Source organism: Nelumbo lutea, chromosome 2 (assembly GCF_056320005.1).
Source record: "Nelumbo lutea isolate HS-2025 chromosome 2, American lotus-T2T, whole genome shotgun sequence".
Taxonomy (NCBI): Eukaryota; Viridiplantae; Streptophyta; class Magnoliopsida; order Proteales; family Nelumbonaceae; genus Nelumbo; species Nelumbo lutea.
The window spans coordinates 107,949,883-107,973,500 of record NC_142685.1 but is presented as its reverse complement, the minus strand read 5'-3'; the positions used below and the strand labels follow the sequence as shown (position 1 = coordinate 107,973,500).

General features: G+C 31.9%; 1 protein-coding gene across 1 annotated transcript; it reads right to left on the bottom strand.

The window, feature by feature from the left end:
* Positions 1 to 268: 268 nt before the first annotated feature.
* On the bottom strand, positions 269 to 8,328 carry LOC148872606 (benzaldehyde dehydrogenase, mitochondrial-like). The gene is made up of 11 exons (XM_088969583.1): positions 7,972 to 8,328; positions 6,706 to 6,843; positions 6,410 to 6,552; positions 6,142 to 6,295; positions 5,777 to 6,006; positions 4,168 to 4,257; positions 1,578 to 1,751; positions 1,357 to 1,494; positions 941 to 1,078; positions 789 to 850; positions 269 to 705 (listed from the first exon to the last, which is right to left on the bottom strand). Exons 1-11 carry the CDS (start codon positions 8,054 to 8,056, stop codon positions 432 to 434), a joined length of 1,626 nt encoding a protein of 541 aa, XP_088825709.1. The 5' UTR covers positions 8,057 to 8,328; the 3' UTR covers positions 269 to 431.
* Positions 8,329 to 23,618: the final 15,290 nt, after the last annotated feature.

Below are 23,618 nucleotides of genomic sequence, written 5' to 3'. Positions count from 1 at the left end.
CACTTTATTCAAAAATTCCTACTCCAATCCCAATCTTATTATAGTTTATACATCTGCAAAATTATAAAAGGAATGGTTTACTTACAAAAGACAGATTACGAAGGCTTCATATAATTAGAGGCAAGAGAGTTCCTATTTCATCGCTGGGATGGATTATGTTGCAGAGGGCCCTTGCTCAAGTCAAGTCATTTGTGCGAAAACTCCCCAAGACACTACACAATGTGGGTTCAACCATGGATTCTGAATATGATTTTTAACTTGATGAAGCTTTGGCAGAAATGATTTTATTTGCACAAGGGCTCTTAGCAACAGAATTCATATAGGTAGATTGCTAATATACTCAACTACAGAAGCATGTAGTTTTCAATACAAAGATGCATGCCTCTTAGCATTATTATAAGCAGAGGCATGGGACAACATCAGGAGGTAGATCATAACCAGGCTGGATTCTTCAACGGGGACACAACGGCTTTCACCTGTAAGTAGTTGTTTAAGCAATAGGCTCCCTTCTCTCTGCCCTTTCCACTCATCTTGTACCCACCAAAAGGAATTGCAGCATCAAAGACAAAATAACAATTAATCCATACTGTCCCAACTCTCAATGAACGCATCAAGGTATTGGCGGTCTCTATGTTGTTAGTGAAGACTCCTGCAGCCAGTCCATACCGAGATTTGTTTGCCCTTTGGATCACATCATCAAGGTCTCTGTTATCAATGAAAACGTGAGTAAAAGGAACTATATCCTCTCACAGACCAATGGTAGAATGTATTTACAGTTTGTAGCTCACTTGAATTTCAAGATGGACTGCACTGGGCCAAAGATCTCCTCAGTGGCAATTGCCATGTCATCCTAATTGGCGCATTAATAAAGATCGTGTTAGTCTTAGTAGCAATTCATCAATTATGGTTGAAGCTGTTAGTGGAATGGTATGGGCAATACCTGGACATCTGAGAAAACGGTGGGCTGAATAAAGTAGCCTTTGGTACCGAACCTTTCACCCCCAGTTTCAAGGGTAGCACCACTTTCAATGCCAGACCTTATGCAACTTAGGATCTTCTCAAACTGCGCTTTGTCAATCTAAGACATTCACAGGGCCATAAAGCTGTGAGGACTTGAAATACTTTGTAGTACTTAGCAGGAGGAACAGATGTGTTACATGAACGCAAAATGACAAATGTATTATGCAGGTCAAGGCATTCCAGGGATGAGCAATTTCATTAAAGGTTCAAATGACCCATAACGATGAAGGTATCATATAATTGCCCAAAGGGATGAATTTCTTACGATCTATAAAAAGTATAAGTGCATGTGTGTATGTGTTGGAGAAACGAGGGGAAGATGGGCGATCAAACTACCTGAGGACCTTGTTCTACACCCCTCTTGAAGGGATCACCAACGATACGTCTCATAGCACGTGCCTTGGATTTCTCTATGAACTCATCATATACACGTTCATGAACAAATGTACGAGACCCAGCACAACAACATTGTCCCTGCAAGAAGACTTTATGATCAATAATTACTCAGGATATCAAACTCAGTTTTGCCAAAAGAAAAAGTGAAATAATTGAAGAACCTGATTAAAGAACACAGCCGAGTGAGCAAGTTCAACAGCCTTATCAATATCAGCATCCTCACATACAATGAAAGGGGATTTCCCTCCGAGCTCTAATGTCACTGCCTTAAGATTGCTTTTTGAAGCTAATTCAAGTATAATCTTACCAGTACCAGTTGATCCTGTGAAGGCAATCTGCAAAGGGATTTTGAGTTAAGAGTTGCAAACAGAATCAGGAGTGAAGAGACAAATGTCTCAGATTTTTAGTATTCCCATTCATCCAAACTTAACGATATAGTAGTCAGTCTATCCTTCATCTCTATATCCTACTAATTTATTATCTACAGAACCCAAAGATTAAAACTTCGTCACATAATATGTATTGTATTGAGGCCCCTCCAATATGCCCCTATACTCATAACTCACTCAAATGATTAACATTTACAGAAATAGACAAAATGTGTCATAAATACAACAATATTTAGATAAATACAGAAACATCTGGAAAAAGCAGAAATGGTTCAAAATTCTATGCTATAACATACCCAAAGAAATGACATATATAACAATGAATGAGGTGTGGGAATAGAATCACTCCAAGGTGTGGGAATAGAATCACTCACCAGTCACCACTTTAGCATAAGCTGTAAAATTTCAAACAAACTCCATAAATTCATTCCTCCATGTTTTTGCACTACACCCCGTCTATAGGGGGTGATCAATCCTACTGGAACTAGGAAAATGGAAATTAAAGATTTTCTACTATCATAAGAAAACTCCTAAACTACTTACCATGTGGACTATGAAACTTTAAACTAAGCTATGACTTGTCAAATCAGATTCTAAGGCTAGACCAATTAAAAAACATGTAAAATGATCTAAAGACATTATATTTTCATAAATTTTCAGTTTTGACTTGTTTGCTCATGCATCAGTATGTGTTGCAATTTGAGTTGTCTTAGGTGATTCACACAATTTCTCATTCAATGCATGTGGACCCAATCCCTGACTCCCATTTGAATGATTATTTTAAAATATGTTGTGGATTGAAATTTATTGTTTTATGAAGTGTATTACATATGGAAGCATCTTAATGTCCAGTATCATAGCATAATCTTCTAAGTTTTACATCACAGCATTATAACTGGAAACATACACTGTGAATGTTGTTCAAGGTTCTGTCAGTTTATTTAGCCATCTAGAAAACTAGAACAAAATGTTCTGATCATAAAAATGGATCACATACACTTGGTAAGCTCCAAGCTGTAGGTTTCCAGATTAATCATCACCAATGTCATCTCTTACAGTTACCCTGCTGCTGAACAGGGCCAATGTAAATATTCTTATATGCATAATAGACCTGGTGTTTCTTTTCATGAGTTTGTAATTCCATATCTTGGCATATAGAAGTACAACATCATCAACATTAATTGATTATCTGATTAAAAGGAAGCATAACCTTGATTCAGCCTTTATCTTACAACACAATGTGTTCATAAAACAAGTCTAATCTTACTTCAACTGTGATGAGATACACTGATACGGTCTGTACTCCAATGCTTTATTGTAGTAACCCCTTACCCCCTCAAACTCACGGGGAGCAAAAATCAACATTAGTTTGCAGAACAATCCAGTTAATAGAAAGCATAAAATCAAATATTAGATCCCTGATTAAAGACGTGGTCAAAACTGATAACCATTGACCAATTAAATAATTTCTTAAGTTTGGCAGAGATGTGATCCATTTGAGAGTGTGTAGTTTGTTTCTTGATTTTGCTGCTAGGCTTGATCTAAATGAAAGAAATGCAATGATACCTATTAACATAGGAAAGAAAGAAAGCCTAGACTTATATATGAAAAGGTAGTGCCACAGTCAAAGTTACTCTCTGTGGGAGAGTTGAGAAAAGAAAGTAAGCCTAGGCTGGATAAGAGACGGAATTCTTGAGCTAAAATAGGTTAATACAACCTGTGAAAAGAACATATATAAGTCTCTATGTAGGACATTGATGGAGCTAAACAATGGCTTATAACAAGCCTAAAAAAAGCCTTAATGAACCAATGAAGTGGGCACTATGGGCCAGAACATTTAAAAAGAGATACCTGTTAACTCTATGTTTCATTCTCTTATGACCCAATGAGCAGAAGAAAATGACAAATCTGAAGCAACTTATGTCCACATAGGGGGAGTTATGGTGGCAGCAGAGGCAAACCACTTAAAAATAAAATAAAATAAAAACAGAACTCGGGCCCGATAAGGAGAGCCTCAGGTCTGGTTTATCGAACTCTAACCTTAATCTCATCCTACCTAAACAAGTCTATTATAATATAATTTCCACATGAGATACACTAATATGTGTCTTATACATGTACACTTTCTAGGATATCATCCACCAAACATACTTCTCAGCAATGCTGAGTCCATATGTCCAGTTGATGGTAGACAAGACCATGATCCAGATCCTTACAGTTTATATACAAGTTAATTCATTATACTAGTGGCTCGTGCTGGATTATGATATAAGATTATAGAAGAATGATGTCTATGAATACAGAAATATTGTTCTGCACCTATGTTTCAGAACATCTCAAGAATAAAATTCCTTATAAATACCTTGTCCACATCCATATGACTGGCGAGAGCTGCACCAGCAGTTGGACCAAATCCAGAAATTATATTTAAAACACCTGGAGGAAGACCAGCCTGTCACAAAATAAAAAGAAAAAAAGGAACAAGAGAACATATCAGAATGTAAAGTAAGCCACACATAAAAACAGAGAAAGATTACCATCAACTAAAAAGCACATTCATCAAAACATAAAAAGGACAATTACGAAACCAACATTATGGATGCCCACCAAATTTTAATGGTTATTGTAAAGCAGCAAGTTTTTTCTCAGTTAAGCATGATGTATCATATATCAGAAAAATACATAGTGTAAAGATGGGAAAAATAAATGCCAGTTCACAAATCTATGAAGATTTGAATATTCAAGGACAGAATACATGAAAAGTATGTAACCCTACAGAAACTGTATAGGCAAGGCATGCTCTGAATAATGCCTGCAACTGCAAGTTGCATAGGCTGCAATCATGAATAATAAGGCTAACTACTTTCTCCATACTTGGAGGAGTGCATGTATGCCTTCTGCATATTCTGCAGTTTGGCATCATTTAAAAGCGTACACAAAACATCTAGGTATTAAAATCATGAATGTCTTTGGCTAATATTCTGTTAACATGGAGGCATAATTGAACAGCAATCAGAATGGTAGAATCCCTTGGGATGTCTTTGATATCTGAATTAATCATACAACAAAGCCATCAACTACTCCAAAATGATGAACTCTGTTTCTCATTTATTTGTATGAGCTCTAAGAGGTATTAAAATGTGAAAGACGTAACTTTTGGAATTTTTTTAAATTGTCTCTAAGGCTCAAGTTTGAAAGGAGTACAATTACAAATATGTAGAGTGCAAAACCTTGTATTTTGTATGTATTTGAACTGAACTGTACATATTTGTATTGTACTCTTTCCAAACTGAGACTAAAGTGCATATGTGGGTGCACAAGTGGATGAGAGAATCACTATAATTTCAAAGGGTGCCTTTGTTCCACTGTGCCTAAATTATAACAGCTGTTTAGTAAAGTTACTCATTGGAGTGAAAAGGTACATGTCGGAGGTATTGTGCCTAGTCTAGTCATAAAATGACACAAACTTTACCTGAGAGATTCCCCAAACTTGAAAAAGAAAACAATTGCAATATCAAAACCCTATCCTCTTGAATGCTCTTCCTCTCTTGTTCTCTCATTGTTTTTTTGTTCCCTTTATTGTTTGGAGATGATACATTCTTTCAAATGATTGCCACTTAAAGTAGAGGGAAAACAATTGAAATATCAAAACTCTATCCTCTTGAATGTTCATCTCTTCTTCCTTAATCATTTTTTTTCTATTTTATTGGGCAGTTGTTTCGCCACAATTGGATGAATTATAGCCTTTGTCATGAAACTAGTTCATAGACAATGTATCCAAGGTGCAGAAATTCCCTCAGATACCTGCAGTTTTTAGAATATCTTGTTAATAGTGGGTAAATTCACTGTTTCAAAGGCAGTATCTTAAGTGGTACACTTTGCATTTAATTGTTACATGCAGCTTGATCAAATTCTCCAACAAAGAGTCATGGGGAAGAGAATATGAGAAACATAACACTTCATACACATACCTCATGGAATAACTTTGATACATAGAGAGCAGATAATGGTGTATGCTCTGCAGTCTTCAACACAACAGTGTTACCACATGCTAGTGCTGGCCCAACTTTCCAAGCATACATCATAAGAGGAAAGTTCCATGGAATAATCTGCCCAGCAACACCAATTGGTTCATGCAGGGTTTGAACATGGTATGGTCCATCAGCTGGGACTGTGAGACCATGAATCTTGTCTGCCCAACCTGGAAATTTTGCAAATAAAAGTATTAGAATCTTCAACAAAAATTTGTAGATCATAAAGGGGCTCACTAAGATATAAAATACATGTAGCAATAGCAAGTATAAAAATATTAACTAACTGTTTCAATTTTTCCTACCAGCAAAGTATCGAAAGAGACGTGTCATCTTTGGAATTTCAACATTTGCAGTGTGCTCATAAGGCTTTCCACTATCCCAGGTCTCAAGTGCTGCTATTTCATCATTGTGCTTTTCAAGTAAGTCAGCAAAGCGGTATATTATCTTTGATTTTTCCTGAGAAAAGCCAACAAGAGAGAGTAGATACATAATTTTAGTACAATGTAAGAATCCTCTAGTAAACTATATTGACTTTAAGAAATAATAGTCATAATGGTTTGGTGAGAATACATATGCGGTCATCCTTGGCCATGGTCCATCATCAAATGCCTCTCGAGCAGCAAAGACAGCACGGTTTATATCTTCCTCATCACCTTCAGCAACATGAGTAATCAGGTCTCCTGATCTTGGATCGAAGGTTGGAAATGTTCTCCCTAAATCCAGAGGAAAACACCATCAATTCTGCATAGATGATTAGTTGACAAAAGGAGCATTGAAATAACAATATAAGATGTTGTGAGGTATCTACAGCAACGAATGAAAAACTATGTATTTTTCTTATTAGATAAAAGCATAGATAAGCCCACCAGATGCTGCATCCACAAATTGCCCATTGATTAACAGCTGGGTATGTTCTACTTGAACAGGAGGAATGATTACTTCCTCTTCAGTCAAAGCAGCAGTGCTAAACCGAGAGATGTCTCTGCCCCAGCTTGGATTTCTGCCTGAAAAAAAAGTATATTTCATTATTGATTTAGTATTCAGTAATTGAATCTTTTGACACAAAATAACAAACGAAAGTAAATAAACTGATTATCACAAAACTGTAAATGAGAAGAATTCAGGCAGTTGAAATAACCAACACACAAAATTCACAAGCACAAGCAGAGTTTCAACCATATAGAAATAAAAAATAAATAGCACTTGAGTGCAGGAGCTCTATTGTTATTTATTTCAACTTAATATTGTATAGAATCAAAAAGAACCCAAAAGGAGGAATCTAAGGTCTGAAAAGAGAGATTTAGCTTTCCTTCAGCATACCTACTTTTTTTATGAATTTGAAACTTGTACAAAACAGAGAGGAAAACTGAAAATATCAAAGATTTAGCTTTTCCTCAGTCATGATGCTAACAAACCAAAAAATTCACTAAATGTAGCCTGTGTTATTGTCAACCTGTATAAATATATCGTGATTTCTGCTCTTCATTATTCTGAGTGAATCAATGCATTGTACCAAGGGTTTAAACCGGGTTGAAACGAGATTTATAAATTAAACTAGAAATAGTATTAAAACAATCTAAAAATTAGAAATCCCCATATCCAAACACATCAAACAAAAAAAGCAAACACAACAACCATCAAAAAATTCCCAGCAATTAACGGCGAAACCAACAAAAAAAAAAAAAAGAACTGAAAATTTTATTACATCCTGACCCTTTTACCTTCCTCAACGAAAAACGAGTTATCGATCGCAGATCATTTAAGACCAAACATTCCTCTAAGGAAAATCTCTCTTCGAAGTCTATACAGAAAACTAAAGAAACGCAAGTTCTGCATTTCTATGGAAGTAAAATGGGTTTTTACGGTACCTTGGCACCGTGAAACATTGTAGAGCTGTACAAAGTTGCAAACCGTGCTGTAATATTGAACTTCAACCCCATGTTAGGCTGCTAGGGGTGCAACATTGCAGCACGATGTGCAACCTGCCAGATCTTATTTTGACGATACCAAGGCACCTTGAAACGTGTCCGTACCGCATAAGGCCTCCTAATTAGAAAACAAACTTGTTCAGATAGAAAGAAAATCAAAACCCACTTCAGAAATCAAAACACCCCAACAGAAATAATCGTTACCCGGAGAGAGTAACGAAGCTGCAGAAGCAGAAGCAGAAGCAGCAGCTAAGGACCGAGAGAGTGATAACACCCTTCGTATCGCCATGGCCCAAATCTCTCTCTCTCTCTCTGTGCTTCTCAGAGTAGAGAGAATGCAAAAAGGTGAGTGAAAACACTCACTGGGGGGAAGAAAAATAAAATAAAAGGGAACAGAAGACAAGATTCACCAATCAATGAATTAGTGTAAGGTGCCACATGGACAAATTATGAAACGAGAAAAGCAAGCATGACAGACTGATAAGCAATGCTCCATTATTGCGTTTTGTATAAGATAGTAGAAGACAAGCACTTTCTGGGTGCAATTACGTCAGATTACCTGTTCATTATCGTACCAGAATTCGATTTTTTCACGGCAACCTTTATCCTTTCTTTGCTCACGTGTTGATCGAGATGATTGTATTTTCTTCAGAAAATATCACGTCCGCCACCTTGATCTGACCACACTCCAAGCGTTCCATTGGTGCATCCTTTTGCTTCTCTGGCTTCTATTGCCTATTGGTGCATCATTTTGCTTCTCCAGTAAGGATGAGTTGAGATTACCGAAAAAATTGGGATAAAAAATTGGAATGTGCCCAAAATCAGTAGACAGATAAACAGAGAGCTCATCTATGTGGACCCCAGTAGCTTGCCACAGTGCCACCATCTTCAAGATGAACAAAATCCCCAATTTGTACATGATACTGTAAAAAACCAAACAGAAAAAAAAAAAAAAGAGAAGAAAGAAGAGAAGGAATCTTCCTCAATTTGGCTGTACATTGATGAGGACTTCGACGGTTAAAAAATGAAAACACAGAGCAACGATCATATTGAATCTCCCGTAGTGGGACAGGTGTCTCTCCAAGAGTGAAAGGATAAAGAAGGGAAATACATAAACAGAGCACCCGAGGGCCGAGTCTGATCAGAAGTGGGGCATAAGCCATGAGCAAACCAGCATTGATATATTTATTGTCAGATAAAAAACCTGCATTTTTTTTCTCAACAAGTCCCAACGAGATAGGAACAAAGGCGTGTACATGGAACCACTCAAGGGCGAAAACGCCACAGCTTCTAACAAAAATGTATGTTATCGTTATGCCCAATCGGAATGAGTTACAAATAAATCTATATCTATATTATTTTATTTTAAAAAGCACCAATAGCCTCAAAAGTATTTCTGAAATTTTTTATGATAAAAGTTATTTTTTTATATTTAAATTTATTGATAAAAGATAAAGACAAATAGGGTAATCAGTTATTAATATTTAAATTTAAGCTATTAAATGCATTCAATTTCCTCTCATTAAATTCAATATTTAAGATATTAACTTGTATTCACCTTCACTAAATCACATATTTAAGGCATTTTTGTTTCTTATCGTCATTAAATTCTATTAATTAAATCCATATATAATAAATTAATAATTCTAATACCATAAAAACTTATACTTTTAAAATCTACATGAAAAAAAGTGTTTTCATCTAAGTGGTGGTAAGAAATTAAATCATTTTGGATCAAATGCACTAATCCATGTTGCCACAATTAAATAATAAAATTCAAAAATAGATAAAATGCAAATATATATATATAGAAATTTAAAAAAGTGAGAACATTTTTAACATTATATATTCGGCATATTAAACAATAACAAGTACAAAAATAAGAGATGTTTTTATTAATGATGGAAATGGAATATAAACTTAAAACCAAATCGAACTAAAATTATTTTCCTATTCTCTCTCTCATTAAATCTCATATTTAAGGTATATTCTCCCATTAACTCGTATATTTAAGATATATTTTTCTCATCATTAAATTCTACTAATTAAATCGACAACATGAATATTAATATTATAAAAATAAATGTTTTGAAAAGTAATTTGAAAACAAACCATTTTCTTCCCTCTTGGCAGTGGGATAAGCAATTCAACAATTTGGGGTTAAATGGGTTAATAAATAAGTATGAAATTTAAATGATGATGAAAACAAAATTTGATGAAGGAAGATTTGGCCCGACCTCTCTATTACGTGACACGTGGCAGAAACAACAGCTCGACAAAAGGGGCCAAGCCTAGGCGGGAACAAGGGGACACGAGCGGACTGAACTCCCTACCGGAGGCCCGAACTCACCCTTTGTAACAGCCCGGGATACACTTCGCTGAACTGACCCACCTTGTAACAGCTCGGGACACACTTCGCCGAACTGACCCACTTTGTAACAGCTCGGGATACACTTCGCCAAATTGACCCACTTTGTAACAGCTCGGGATACACTTCGCTGAACTGACCCACCTTGTAACAGCTCGGGATACACTTCGCCGAACTGACCCTGTAACAGCTCGGGATACACTTCGCCGAACTGACCCTGTAACAGCTCGGGATACACTTTGCCGAACTGACCCACCTTGTAACAGTTCGGGATACACTTCGCCAAACTGACCTACCCTATAGATACCTCCAAGCTCAAGACCTCGCCTCGCTCAGCACTTCGCATCACCTTCTGGGCACCAAAACCAAGCAAGTCGTACCATGCCTGACACTAAGGAAGTCCGTGCCCGAGGGCGTCGCGCCCAACTGACTTGGGATCTGACGTTTGGCGGCAGCACTCTAAATGGCCACCTACCACCGCCACTGACACCGCCATCTCCAGTTAGAAAGACGGTTAGGCAGTGACGGTTCTGTCTCAGCAGAAAGGACGACGACCGAATTGACAAGCACAAGGGTAATCATACCCGACCTGACAAGGGCCTCGGGGCGAGTGCACGAAGTGATTATAAGAGTCCCCTGCCCCTGACAAACGAGGTATGCAAACTTTGTGCTATCTGGTATTACCTTGCTTTTGAAGGATTCTAACTTGAGCTTCGGAGCCTCTACACCGGGTTTCCCCCGGAGCTTCCCCCATCTCCTCCATTTCAGGTTCCTTGCTACCCCGTTCAGAAGCAAGGCTGCGAACAGCTAAGACCGGCCGGATCGCGCTCCATCATTTTTGTTTAAATGATGATGAAAACAAAAATGATGAAATGTAAATAAGTATGAAATATTTACTATAGAAAACAAAAATAAGTACAAAATGTCAAGCTTAAAATCAACCTAGAAATGAAATGCTATCATAGTCAAATAATAAAAATTTAAAAAATACAAAATACAAAAAAATCACACAAAATATAGAAAAAATTTATGTAAATACCTAATGTTATATATTTATAAAAGATAAAATATTGGGTACATCTCTAATATTATACATCCACTATATTAAACAAAATGAGTATTATACATAAGAAATAATTTTATCAATCATGAAAATGTAAGACCAAGAAATCAAACTATTTTTCTTTTTGAATGGTGGGTTAGCAGTTTGGGTCAAATGGATTAATTGATGATATTATTGTTAAATAATAAATCTTTAAATTATAAAAAAAAAGTACAGGTAATAAAAAGAATATAGATAAAAAATTGTATATTAATTATATCAAACAAAAATTAATTGTGATAATTAAAATTTATTTATATAATGTAGATGAAATATATACTTTAAAACTAAATTGAAACAAAGCTATTTTCTTATTTGGATGGTCAATAAATGATCTAACTTTTTAGAGAATGTCATAATTGAATCATAATGTCATAATTGAATAATAAGTATTTAAAAAATATAACACAAAAAAATGAAAAGTACAAAATTTTGCTGAAAAACATTTGGAAACATTTCTAATGTTATATATTTCATCATATTAAATAAAAAATTTTAAAATAAAAATTATATTTACTTATGACTGAAATTGAATAATAATAATAATAATAATATTAATAATAATAATAACAATAATTGTTATTAGAATTTAAAATTTTTATGTGCAATGCACATGCATATTTACTACAAGCATTCAAATTTATTTTTAATCATCTTATTATTTTTGTTAATTTTCAATTTTTGTCTTAACTATGATATATCTAAAATTCAAGTAATTAACATGAAGAAAATTTTCTCACATGCAATGCATGTGCTTAATTAATAGTTACCTATAAAAGTGTGAATAAAGTATTGGCTTCTAGATTTTTTTCTTTACTAAAATACCCCTTCTCCTAAATTTGGTTCACCTCCATTGTAAGGGCAGAAAATGTAATTAAAATAATACTATTAAATACATTCAATTACCTCTCATTAAGTCTCACATTTAAGTCATTAAATAAATTGCATCCTCTCTCATTGAATCCAACATTAATACTTTTGTTTCTCACTAATCACTATTAAATTCTACTAATAAATCTATACACAATAATTATTAATACAATGAAATTTGATATTTTTAAAATAAATGTAGAAATGGAATCATATTTTTCCACCTAGGTGGTGGGTAAGTAGTTCAACCATTTGGGTCAAATGGATAATTCCATGATGTCATAAATGAATAATAAAATTTAGAAATACAAAAATAAAGAAAATAAAGAAATTTTGAAAAAATTTGACACAGTTATACTATTATATATTTTTCATATTAAAAAAAATAAGTATGATAGGATAGACACAATTTTATTAATGATTCACATTGAATATACAACTTAAAACCAACGGGAAATCAAACAATTTTCCTATTTAGGGGGTGGGTTAGTGGTTCAACCTTTCAGGTCAAATGGGTTAACTCATGATGTATAATTAAAAGTAAAGTTTTTAAAATAGAATAATAAAAAAAAGTAAAAAATAATTTTGGGCACATCTATTATAGGGGTGAGCATAATTCGGTTAAAATCGAATTGAAAATTTTGGTTTATTTTTTCAGGGTTTTGGTTAATTCGGTTTTTAGAATTAGAAATTCAATTAACCGAATAAACTAAACTTTTGTATATCATATGTAATATATAATATATAATATTATTTATATTTTAATGTATAATATAATGAAATTTTCTTTCATAATATATATTATATATTATATGTTATAATGCATATATAGTATATACATTATTAAAATTTGGTTTTAATCAAAATAACTAAAAGCCAAATCGAATTTTTTTCTATTATTTGGTTTTGATTTTTTTAATTTGGTTCTAAAATTTTTCAATTTATTCGGTTCTAAAAGCCAAATCGAATGCTCATCCCTACATCTATAATATTATATCTTAATCATATAAACAAAAAATAAGTATGATGAATAATAATTATTTTATTAATGATATAAATTAAATGCAAATTTTAAAACCAACCTAAAAATGAAACCATTTTCATATCTAGATGGTAGGTCAACTATCTAATCTTCCAGGTAAAATGGGTCAATCAATGATGTCATAACTAAGTAATAAATATTAAAAAATATATAGAATCTCAAAGAAAAATATAAGCTTTGTATAAAACATTTTGATACAATTCTAATGTTATATATTCATAATATTAAATGTAAAAATAATAATTACTTTTATTAATGATGAAAATGGAATACAAGATTTAAGTAGAAAATGCAATTAAAACAATACTATTAGGTGCATTCAATTATTACCTCTCATCAAGCCTCACATTTAAGTCATTAAATAAAACATATCCTCTCTCTTTCTCTCTCTCATTCAATCCAACATTTATACTTTTGTTTCTCATCATTAAATTCTACTAATAAATCAATACATAATAGTTATTAATATAATGAAATTTTATATTTTTAAAATAAACCTATAAATGAAATCACATTTTTCCATCTAGGTGGTGAGTAACTAGTTCAACCATTTGGATCAAATGGATAATTCTATGATGTCATAAATAAATAATAAAATATAGAAAATAAAGAAATTTTGAAAAATTTGGACACATTTTTATTATTATATATTTATCATATTAAAAAAATAAGTATGATAAAATAGACATAATTTTATTAATGATAGACATGGAATATAGAACTTAAAACTAATGGGAAATGAAACAATTTTCCTATCCAGGGGGTGGATTAGTGGTTCAACCTTTCAAATCAAATGGGTTAACTCATGATGTATAATTAAATATAAACTTTTTCAAATAGAATAATACAAAAAATATGAAATATTTTTGGTTACATCTATAATATTATATATTAATCATATAAATAAAAAATAAGTATGATGAATAATAATTATTTTATTAGTGATATAAACATAGTTTTCAAGGTGCCAAGGCGAGGTTGGGCATTAGGGGGGCGCCTTGTCACCTAGGCAGTGGACTTTTTTATCTATAAAATATAGATCTTAAGGTAGTTCCCTAGGTACCATAGCCATATTTCCTTAATAATTATTCATAATTTTCATAAGAAAAGTATAGAGTTCATGTTAAAGTATAGAAAATCAACATATTCATGAGAAGAACAAAAAAAAGAAAAGAATTTTCAAAAAACATAGGGTCTGAACCCTTATTTGTGTTGTTGTTATTATTATTATTATTATTATTATTTTATTATTAGAGTAGTAGTAGTAGTAGTAGTAGTAACAATGTGTTGATTAGACAAAATTTTAAGTTCTTCCCTACTTATTGGTTTAACTTACAACATTTAGCAATATTTGAATTGATTAAATCCTAACAAATAAGAAAATAATAAAATCAAATTAATATATAAACACACAAAATGAGTATTTTAGTTTAATAGTGTCTATTTTATAATTATAGTGTCAAAAAATAAAAAATAAAAAAGTATTTTACTATAGATAGTACAAAACTGCTAGGCGATTAGACAAGGCGAGCCTCAAAGGGCACCTTGTCGCCTAGGCGTCACCTTGACAACTATGGATATAAATTAAATGCAAAATTTAAAACCAATCTGAAAATGAAACTAATTTCATATCTAGATGGTAGATTAATGATCTAATCTTCTAGGTCAAATGGGTCAATCTATGATGTCATAAATAAGAAATAAATATATAGAAACTCAAAGAAAAATATAAGATTTGTATAGACCATTTTGATACAATTCTAATATTATGTACTCATAATATTAAACAAAAATAAATATGAGAATAAGAATTACTATTATTAATGATGAAAATGGAATACAAGATTTAAAATCAACCAAAAAAGCAAAATGGGTTTTTCTATCCAAGTGGTGGACTAGTGGTTCAATTGTTCATATCAAATGGATCAATACATGGATGTTATAATTAAATAATAAAATACACAAAATTATAAAAAAAATAGATAAATGTGGTTACATTCTATGATATTATATATTCATCATATAAAAAAAAGTGCGATAAATGATAATTATTTTCATTAATGATGGAAATGGGATAAAAATTAGGAAAAAATAAAACATTAATGTCTAACACATGGCTCCACTAACCATGTCAAATGGTTCTATGACTTAATTAGATAGGCCATTGTAGGCAAATGGTTTGGTGGTAAATGAACCTACAATCTTGAATTGGGTGGCCAACTAATCAATCTAATAAATTGGTTTAACCCTAATATAAAAAACCAATTTCAAACAATATATTGGAATTGCATTTCCTCTTGTTAAATAAGTAATTTTTATTATGTCATAAATTAAATAATAAAAAATAAAAATATAGAATTTTTTTAAAATTTTTTGGAAAATTTTGAACTTGTATTAATATTATATATTCTTCATATTAAACAAAAATATATTTGAAAAAATGAGAATTATTGTTAGTCAAAATAGAAATAGTTAAAATACAAAAAAGACAAATTAATGTATTAACAATAGCCCATTTTCTTGGTTAAATAGGTTAATGGTTCTACCGGTAAGGTTCTCATTTGGTTCTTGGCCAAGTCAATGTTTTCTTCTTCTTTTTTTATTCTTTTTGCAATAAATTGGTTTAGGTTAATGGTTCAATCGCATGTTGAAAACTTTGATAGGAATTATAAGAACATTTGATGTTAGGTCTTTGAGTTGAAGTCAGGTGACCGGAAACATCTAGCTCAGAGAGAGAGATTATTAATCAGGACATTTTTTGGTTAATGGAAAACAATCATTTATTAATTTATTTATAGTTTTATTGAGATTATATTGCTAAAAAACATTTTATACAATTTAATATTTAAATAATTATAGCTATCAGTATAATTTGGTATAATTGGATCAGACCCGACTATCCTCAATTATTAATTGGGATGGTTATAGGTCAATATGGCTTTAAACAAAAAATTAGATTAATTTCTTATAACTATTAAATATTTGATTATTATTAAATTATGTTTTATAAAAAATGAATCTTTTATTTATTAGCACTATTTTCCAGAAAATTATAATTTGTTAGTTGTAAGATTTTTATGAGCAAATTATTTTTAAATAGGCTATCCCGAGCTAGATTCAACCTGTTGGAAACCCTAAATATTGGATTCAAGAAGAGATGGAGGGGGGGGGGGGAGTGAGAAAGGGAGAGAATCAAGAAAGATTGCTTTTAATTGTCATCCATTTCACTTTTACTTTTGTCCTATATAGCTTGGCATGATCGTAAAAAATTTGGATGTTTAATAGCAAATATAAAACAAGGTACTCTTAGATTCCATTTCAGAGAGAGCTTATGATCATACATACATACATACATACATAAATTTGGATGTTTAATTTCATATGCATATTATAAATAAAATATTATATATAATATTCTATATATAAAAGTAGTAAGCCTAGAATCAAGCCCAACCAAGCCAGAAATCTAGAGCCGAGCCCAAGCATAGACTATAGCCCTTATCATAGGTGCAAAAATATAGAGAAAGGGGAACATCTCTAATGTTTTATAACAGTCATATTAAAAAAAACAAGTGTGGTAAATAGTAATTGATTTATTGATGTTGGAATTGAAATACAAAATTTAAAAATGACCCAAAAATGAAATTGTTTTATTATTTGATGTGGGATCAACAGTCCAACCCTTTTTGGGTCAAATATGTTAACCATTGATGTCAGAATTAATTAATAAAAGTTAAAATGATAGAAACAAAAAATAAAACAAAAACAGAAATTCACTAATATTTTGTGTTAATCTATACTACTTTAAAAAAGTATGAATAGTCCCTAAAAATTCCTGGAATTTTTGTTGGATAAATTTTTCCCCTTTGTGTTAATGCTTTCAAATTTGAATATGAGGACAAATTTGATATTTTGTTAAATGTTTTAAATGAGTTGCTTAAATGAATTGTAGCTGAAATTTTATGGAGTGTTTAGCTGGATGTATTTATTCTTTTAATTAATAATGAATTATAACTAAAGTTTCATGAAGTGTTTAGCTAGATTTATCTCTCCCTCTCTCTCTCTCTCTCTCTCTCTCCCCCTCTCTCCCTCTGTTAATTAATATTGAACAAAATCATTGTCATTTGGTCATTTTTAAAAGTAGGTTCAATTGTCACTATTTAATGGTTTTAAAATGTGGATTCTGAGTATGGTTCCACAATTTTGATTATGGTTTTGAAGTCAGCTTTTCCATGGGTTTATAAATAGTTTCTTCTCAATCTCAAAATGTTTGAGAAAGATTCGTCCAAAATATCAATTTCAAAAAGTCAATTTTTTTTTCTAAAAAAATTTGTCAGATAGGGTTTAAAATTTGATTTCTAAGATCATGAGCATCTCAATATCAACAAACAAATAAAAATACTTGGGTGCCCTAATTATTCAAGGCATAATTCATAAGAATGCTTTGAAGAACATCACAATTAAAATTAAGAAGAAAATTTATGAGTTGGAAATTTGAAATTGTGTTTAAAGATGAAAGAGTGATCCTTATCAAATAAGTTTTGAATGTGGTTCTTCTATTTACAAGGCATCAATTAGCCAATCAGTAAGGTCTCTTGGATCAAATCCCACCTGCACCTAGGTTGGAGGTTTTGAGTTTGGGGAATGGGCCACCCTGTTATGTAGCCCCATGGAGCAAAAAAAAAGATAAAATAAAATAAAATATAATTTATCTATTTCAAATCATGTTCAAATGAACATATCCCCAAAAAGATTGATAAAATTCAAAGTTAATTCTTTTAAGGCCCAAGAGAAGGCATGGGAGCAATTGTAGAACAAGTTAGAAAAGGCTTTACAAATTAATGACTTTTATTTTTGGGAAAATTACTAAAAAGATGTAGAGTTTATGGAAAATCTATAAGAAGTATTTGCCCCCTTTGTGTTAATGCTTTCGTATTTCAATTTGAGGGCAAATCAAGTATTTTGTTGATTATTTAAAATGAGATGAAAATATAAGGATAAAAATGGAATTCTTTTATGCTTCTTAAATAACTACATAATATTTTTAATTTTTTTATAACTCACAATGTGTCTAAATAGACATCTATAAATTACAAAACTTAATGAGTTGTAATTGAAATTGCATGGAGTATTTAGCCAAACAAATTTAATTACTCTAGACTTGGAACTACATGTTGATTTATAGATGAATTACAAATTACTTAGAATCTATAAGTGGAAATAGATCTGTAAGGCTTTTAAACTTTTTCTTGAATTAAAATACCCCTCTCTCTCTATTATGAAGATATAAATTGTAAATTGATGAATACTATTTTTCGTTTCATTCTATTCTCTTTCATCAAGTCTCGTATTTAAGGTTAATTTCCATTCTCTCTCTCATAGAATCATATGTTTAATATATTTATGTTTCTTGTCATAAAATTTCACTAATTAAATTTGTGAATAATAATTTTAATAATATAAAAAGTTACGTATTCAAAATCAACTTGGAAACAAAACCAGTTTTTAGATACGATAAAGAAGAAGAATTTTTATGAATAATAAAAATAGGATACAAAATTTAAAACTTCCTTAGCAATGAAACCACTATCATGTTTGTTAAATGATGGAAATGGAATACACAAATTATGAAAAAAATAAAATTAATGTCTATTCCATCACCCTACTAAACAAATTGAATGATTCAATGGTTTGATTAGCTAGGTCACCATGTTGTTGGTCAAGTCAATGCTTTTTTACAAATAAACAGTTTGGTGGAAAATGAACCTAAAATCATGGTCAAGTAACTATTCAATTAGTTTGATCAACCTCTAAGCAAATACTAGTTCAATTAACATAATAAATTGAAAATATAGATATACGCTATAGAGTAAGAAGATTTGATACAAGTCTTTAAGCTGAAAGGCAACATATCATCAATATATATACAATTATTGTTGTTATCATTTGAAATTGCCATGTGCACATTTACTAGTAAAACTATAAAAGCATCTACTATGGACTCAGAGCCCACTCGAACTTGACAGAAACATGCCATCTCATTATCTCAATCCGCCCTCACCCTATGGGGTTACATCCCATAAATTTGACATAATCCGTAGTCTTTAAATTGTATTTTTTTTATATATTTTAAAATTCATTAGGCCCAGTTTGGAAAGAGTACATATACAAATATGTAGAGTGCAAAATCTTGTATTTTGTCTTATTTTTATTTGTATTTATATTCTTCCCAAATTGAGCTTTTTGGGAAGAGTATAAATAAGAATATGTATAATACAAAATCTTGTATATTGCATTTCTAAACCTTGTATTTGAACTTTGGAAAGAGTACAAATATAAATAAGCACAATGTAAATACATACAAAATATTAGGTTTTGTAGTCTACATATTTGCATTTATACTCCTTCCAAATTGAGCCTTAAGGGAAAGAAGGGAGGTGTGGGAAAATTGGGATTTACTCTTCATAGAGTACACCTCACACCAACCTTGGTAACATTCCGCATTAATAATTACATATAAGCATGAGAGATGTTCCCAATACATGGTGGGATGTGCCGGTGAGAGGAGTGATGTGTGAGGAGTAGATCCAAACTCAGTGAGGGGCACTCCCACCATAAAGTTCACACATACCTCTTCCTCTCTTTTAATACAAATGTGCATATTTATTTTTAAATTAAATCATTAAAAATATAACAAATCAAACTTAAAACTCTCATGGGTATTCATTGTCTCACATAAAATCCATATTTACTTTCTACTAAGATCATTTTAAATCTCTCTCTCTCTCTCTCTCTCTCTCTCACACACACACACACACACACCTCTTAATAGTCAATGTTTGTAACATCTCCCATCCCCATTAAATCTCTCTTAGTCCTTTTGAGTCTCTCTACTAAGTATGGGGGTAAATTAGATGCATTAAGTTAAAGACCGACACTACATACGAATCCTAGCTTGAACACAAACTAATTTCAAAACCTAAATTTGCCCACCTAGTACATGGGGTGAACCAATTTTCTTTTTATACAAGTCTAAAAAAACCACTGCTCATTTGCATGGGTTATTAGGTTTTATTTTATCCTTATTTATTAATTCAATGTATATTTGTTTCATGAATTCTTCTACTTCAATAATAAAATGCAATAAGTACTTAATGTGAATTTTTGGTTATTTTCTTCAATTCATTGTTGAAATTGTTTTTTTTTCTTTTTTTTTTCTTAATTGTTAATCTCATACTAAGCACATTTTTTGGCTTCATAAGCTACAGAATAGAGGGTACCCATCACCCAAACCTATAGCCCCTTAACCATAGAGTCAATTGCTTCTCATGCTAAGCAATTAATTTATATAGTTCTCATTATATATAAACTATTCAAAAAGGAAAGAGTTTGAGAACTACAAATATAAAAAAAAGAACCTTTGGTGAATCACTAATACTTCATTTTTCCCTTGAAAAAAAAAACATTTTTACACTGCAACCCATACTAGTGCAGGTCATAAAGGTTAAATTTAATATACAATATCAAGTTATATCTTTATTATTTAGTTGCACATGTGTATAGCACATGCCCTTACACTACTTACAATAATACCTAAAGTTCGTGGGGAGATATTCCCAATGCATGACTGCAAGTTTTGTAAGGTGGGTAGGTGAGTACAAGACCATTCTGTCAAAAGGAAATCCAATCCGATATATATATATATATATATATATATATATATATATATATATACTTGGGTTAAAGAATCAAAATCCTAGTGTCGGGTCAATGTAGGTGTACCATTTAAACCCATCCATTGGCATCCCTAGCATGTACAATGGACTACGGGACCAATCAAGGGTTGTATATAGCCTTTTGTTTGCAATTGATCCTGGTCCCTACAACCATCCAAACATGCTAACCATTTACTAAATGGAGTTTTTAGATTTCCTTTGGCTTACAACTCATGCAAGACACTACTACTCTAAAACCGCTATCTATTTATATTGTTCCAATTTTTCAATAAAAAGCAAAAATAAAGTCAAAAATAAAAGAAAATAAAACAAATGAAATGCTTACACAATTCTTATAGGAGAGCAATTAAGTAAAAGAAGAATTTTCCTTATTTTAAGATGGGTAAAATCACTTACACATCCCTTGTGTTTCAGTCAAATACTAACTTATACCTCCCTTTGATTAAGAAGCTTAAAGGGAGATATCGAATCAAGAAAAAAAATATTACTAAATACCTTTTATAACAAAATACTAGTTATATATATATGTGCCCAAGTGTGACCGTTTAGTAAGAGAACTCACCATGGAAGAAGATTTTCACACGGACAAGGAAATGTACCCCCGTTGAGGAAAAGGGAGCCCTCCGAACACCTTAGTGGGTAAGGCTCACCCCAACAACCCAAAAGCCTAATCCAACTACGACATAGATGCTCAACTATGAGTAGGCATCTCCCCCGGCCTGCTAGGTAAAGGACTTTTGACTCTCGACTCACCTCAGCACCCCTTTTTCTACCACATCGGTTTGGACCAATGCTATTCTGCCATGCTCATCCTGACTGATCCCTTTCTCTTACTGATTTAAGCACCGAAGTACCTACCTGGGGAATAACTCATCGGGCCTCTAACCCTTTCTATGGTTGCAGATCTCTTTGGCGCACGATTATCTGATTGTGTCCTCGGTTTAAGACACCTTGGGTCGAACGACATCAATTTTAAAAGTCAAATAAACACTTTCTATCACTATGATAAGCAATAAATTAGTTGAGGGATGGAAAACTGAAGGTTTTAACCTAGAAAAACATTTCACTATAAGCTAATTTTTAACAATGGGAAAGTGTATGAACTAACAAATCTTGTTGACAACAAAGGAGATGCTGAATTTGGTGATTGTATGTTATTCAGTTTTGGTTTGGTATTTTTGAAAAATTAAGGGACTAGTTCAGTTTTTGGTTAACCTAGAAAAAACTGGTGGTTAGCCGAACTGGCCGCTATATATGTTTATATATTACATATTTTTAATATATGTTATATATTATCTATAAATATATATGTATAATATATTTATAATTGTATAACTATTATAAATATAGTATATAACACTTATTATTTATAATATAATAAATATAAAAGGCTAAAAAAATTGAAGAATCGAACTGATCAAACATTGAAACCAATTATTAGTTCACTTTTGGCTTAAGGAATTACAAAAACTTGTAGTACTGGTTTGGTTTCAAAAAATAGCTCATGATTTGGTTAACCAAGCCTTGAACACCCCTACAGGTTCAAGTTCATCAGGATTCAGGCCAGGCCAATTCAAAATTTGGCAAAAACTAAGCCCAACCTCAGCCTATGAGCAAGCTTGTTGTAAGGTATTTCAAAACACAGCAACAACCTTTTAAAACATCATTATAATAGAATTCTTTGATAAATATAGTCTTGAAATATGTTTTTCTCTCTAATTATCCACTCTTTTTTTTTTCTAGAAAGTAAATAAAAAACTACCACTTTGATTAACTCCTTAGAAATCATACTTTAGGCTAGGCCAGTTCAAAATTCAGTAAAAGCTAAACCTCAGCCTGATCCATGAACAAGCGTATCATAATGTATTGGGAAACACATCATCCATTTGAACTGGATAGTTGAACAGCTACTTGGTGGCCAAAACAGATTTTGGTTCCAGGTCGGTTTTTAAAACAATATTGCTAACAAAATTATTGGACGTGGAAGTAGTGAAGATCATTAGAATGCAACACCAAGTAATATAGCAAGAAGTGCAGAAAGGATAACGAAATCATTTTTATATTTCCGTTTAACAAAACCCTAAGAGGGTCCTCCTAAATCTATAATAGAAAACCAAGAAAGCTCTCAAATAAATTAAATGGGCTTTCTTTCAATCATAAAGCTCTTTACTGTAACCCCAAAAAAATTATTATAAGAAATAAAACCCTAACTTAAGACCCAAAAAGAGATGTTCTCTTGAAAATAAACTTTCTAAAATCTTTATTATTAACTAATTAATACTCTAATTTGAGACCTAAAAAGTCCTTATTAATTACTTTGTCTCAACTCTCATGATTTTAAATTAAAAACTTAAATCTCCCCTTGCATTCCATCCATGGGGTGCTCATGAGATTTTGATCCATAGCATACCAAAGAAGACTTGGTCATTGCAAGAACTACTGCCCGTGTCATTTTGCCATTTTAGTGCACGTCTGCCATTCTCTCAAATGGACCTTTGATTGCTTCAACTTTGAATCCACAACAAAGCTATCGTTCTCTACTATGATTAACAATGGGAAAATTACTGCTACGTTGCTCCTTTTCTCTAAACTTTATGTTTCTTTCCGTCTATATTTGCCTTCTTTCATCGGCACCAAGGAGAAAGAAAAACAATTGAATATATATACATGGCTCGGTTTAGGTTTTTTTCGAAAAGAAATTAACAATTTGTAACGTTACATGCAAACTGATCT

Bases quoted from the DNA above. Each gene is read 5' to 3' on its own strand.
- LOC148872606 (XM_088969583.1), bottom strand. From the start codon at position 8,056: ATGGCGATACGAAGGGTGTTATCACTCTCTCGGTCCTTAGCTGCTGCT. The intron at 6,553-6,705 runs GTGGGCTTATCT...CTCTGGATTTAG, and splicing joins ATTTGTGGATGCAGCATCTG to GGAGAACATTTCCAACCTTC. The intron at 6,296-6,409 runs GTATTCTCACCA...GGCTTTTCTCAG, and splicing joins GGCCAAGGATGACCGCATAT to GAAAAATCAAAGATAATATA.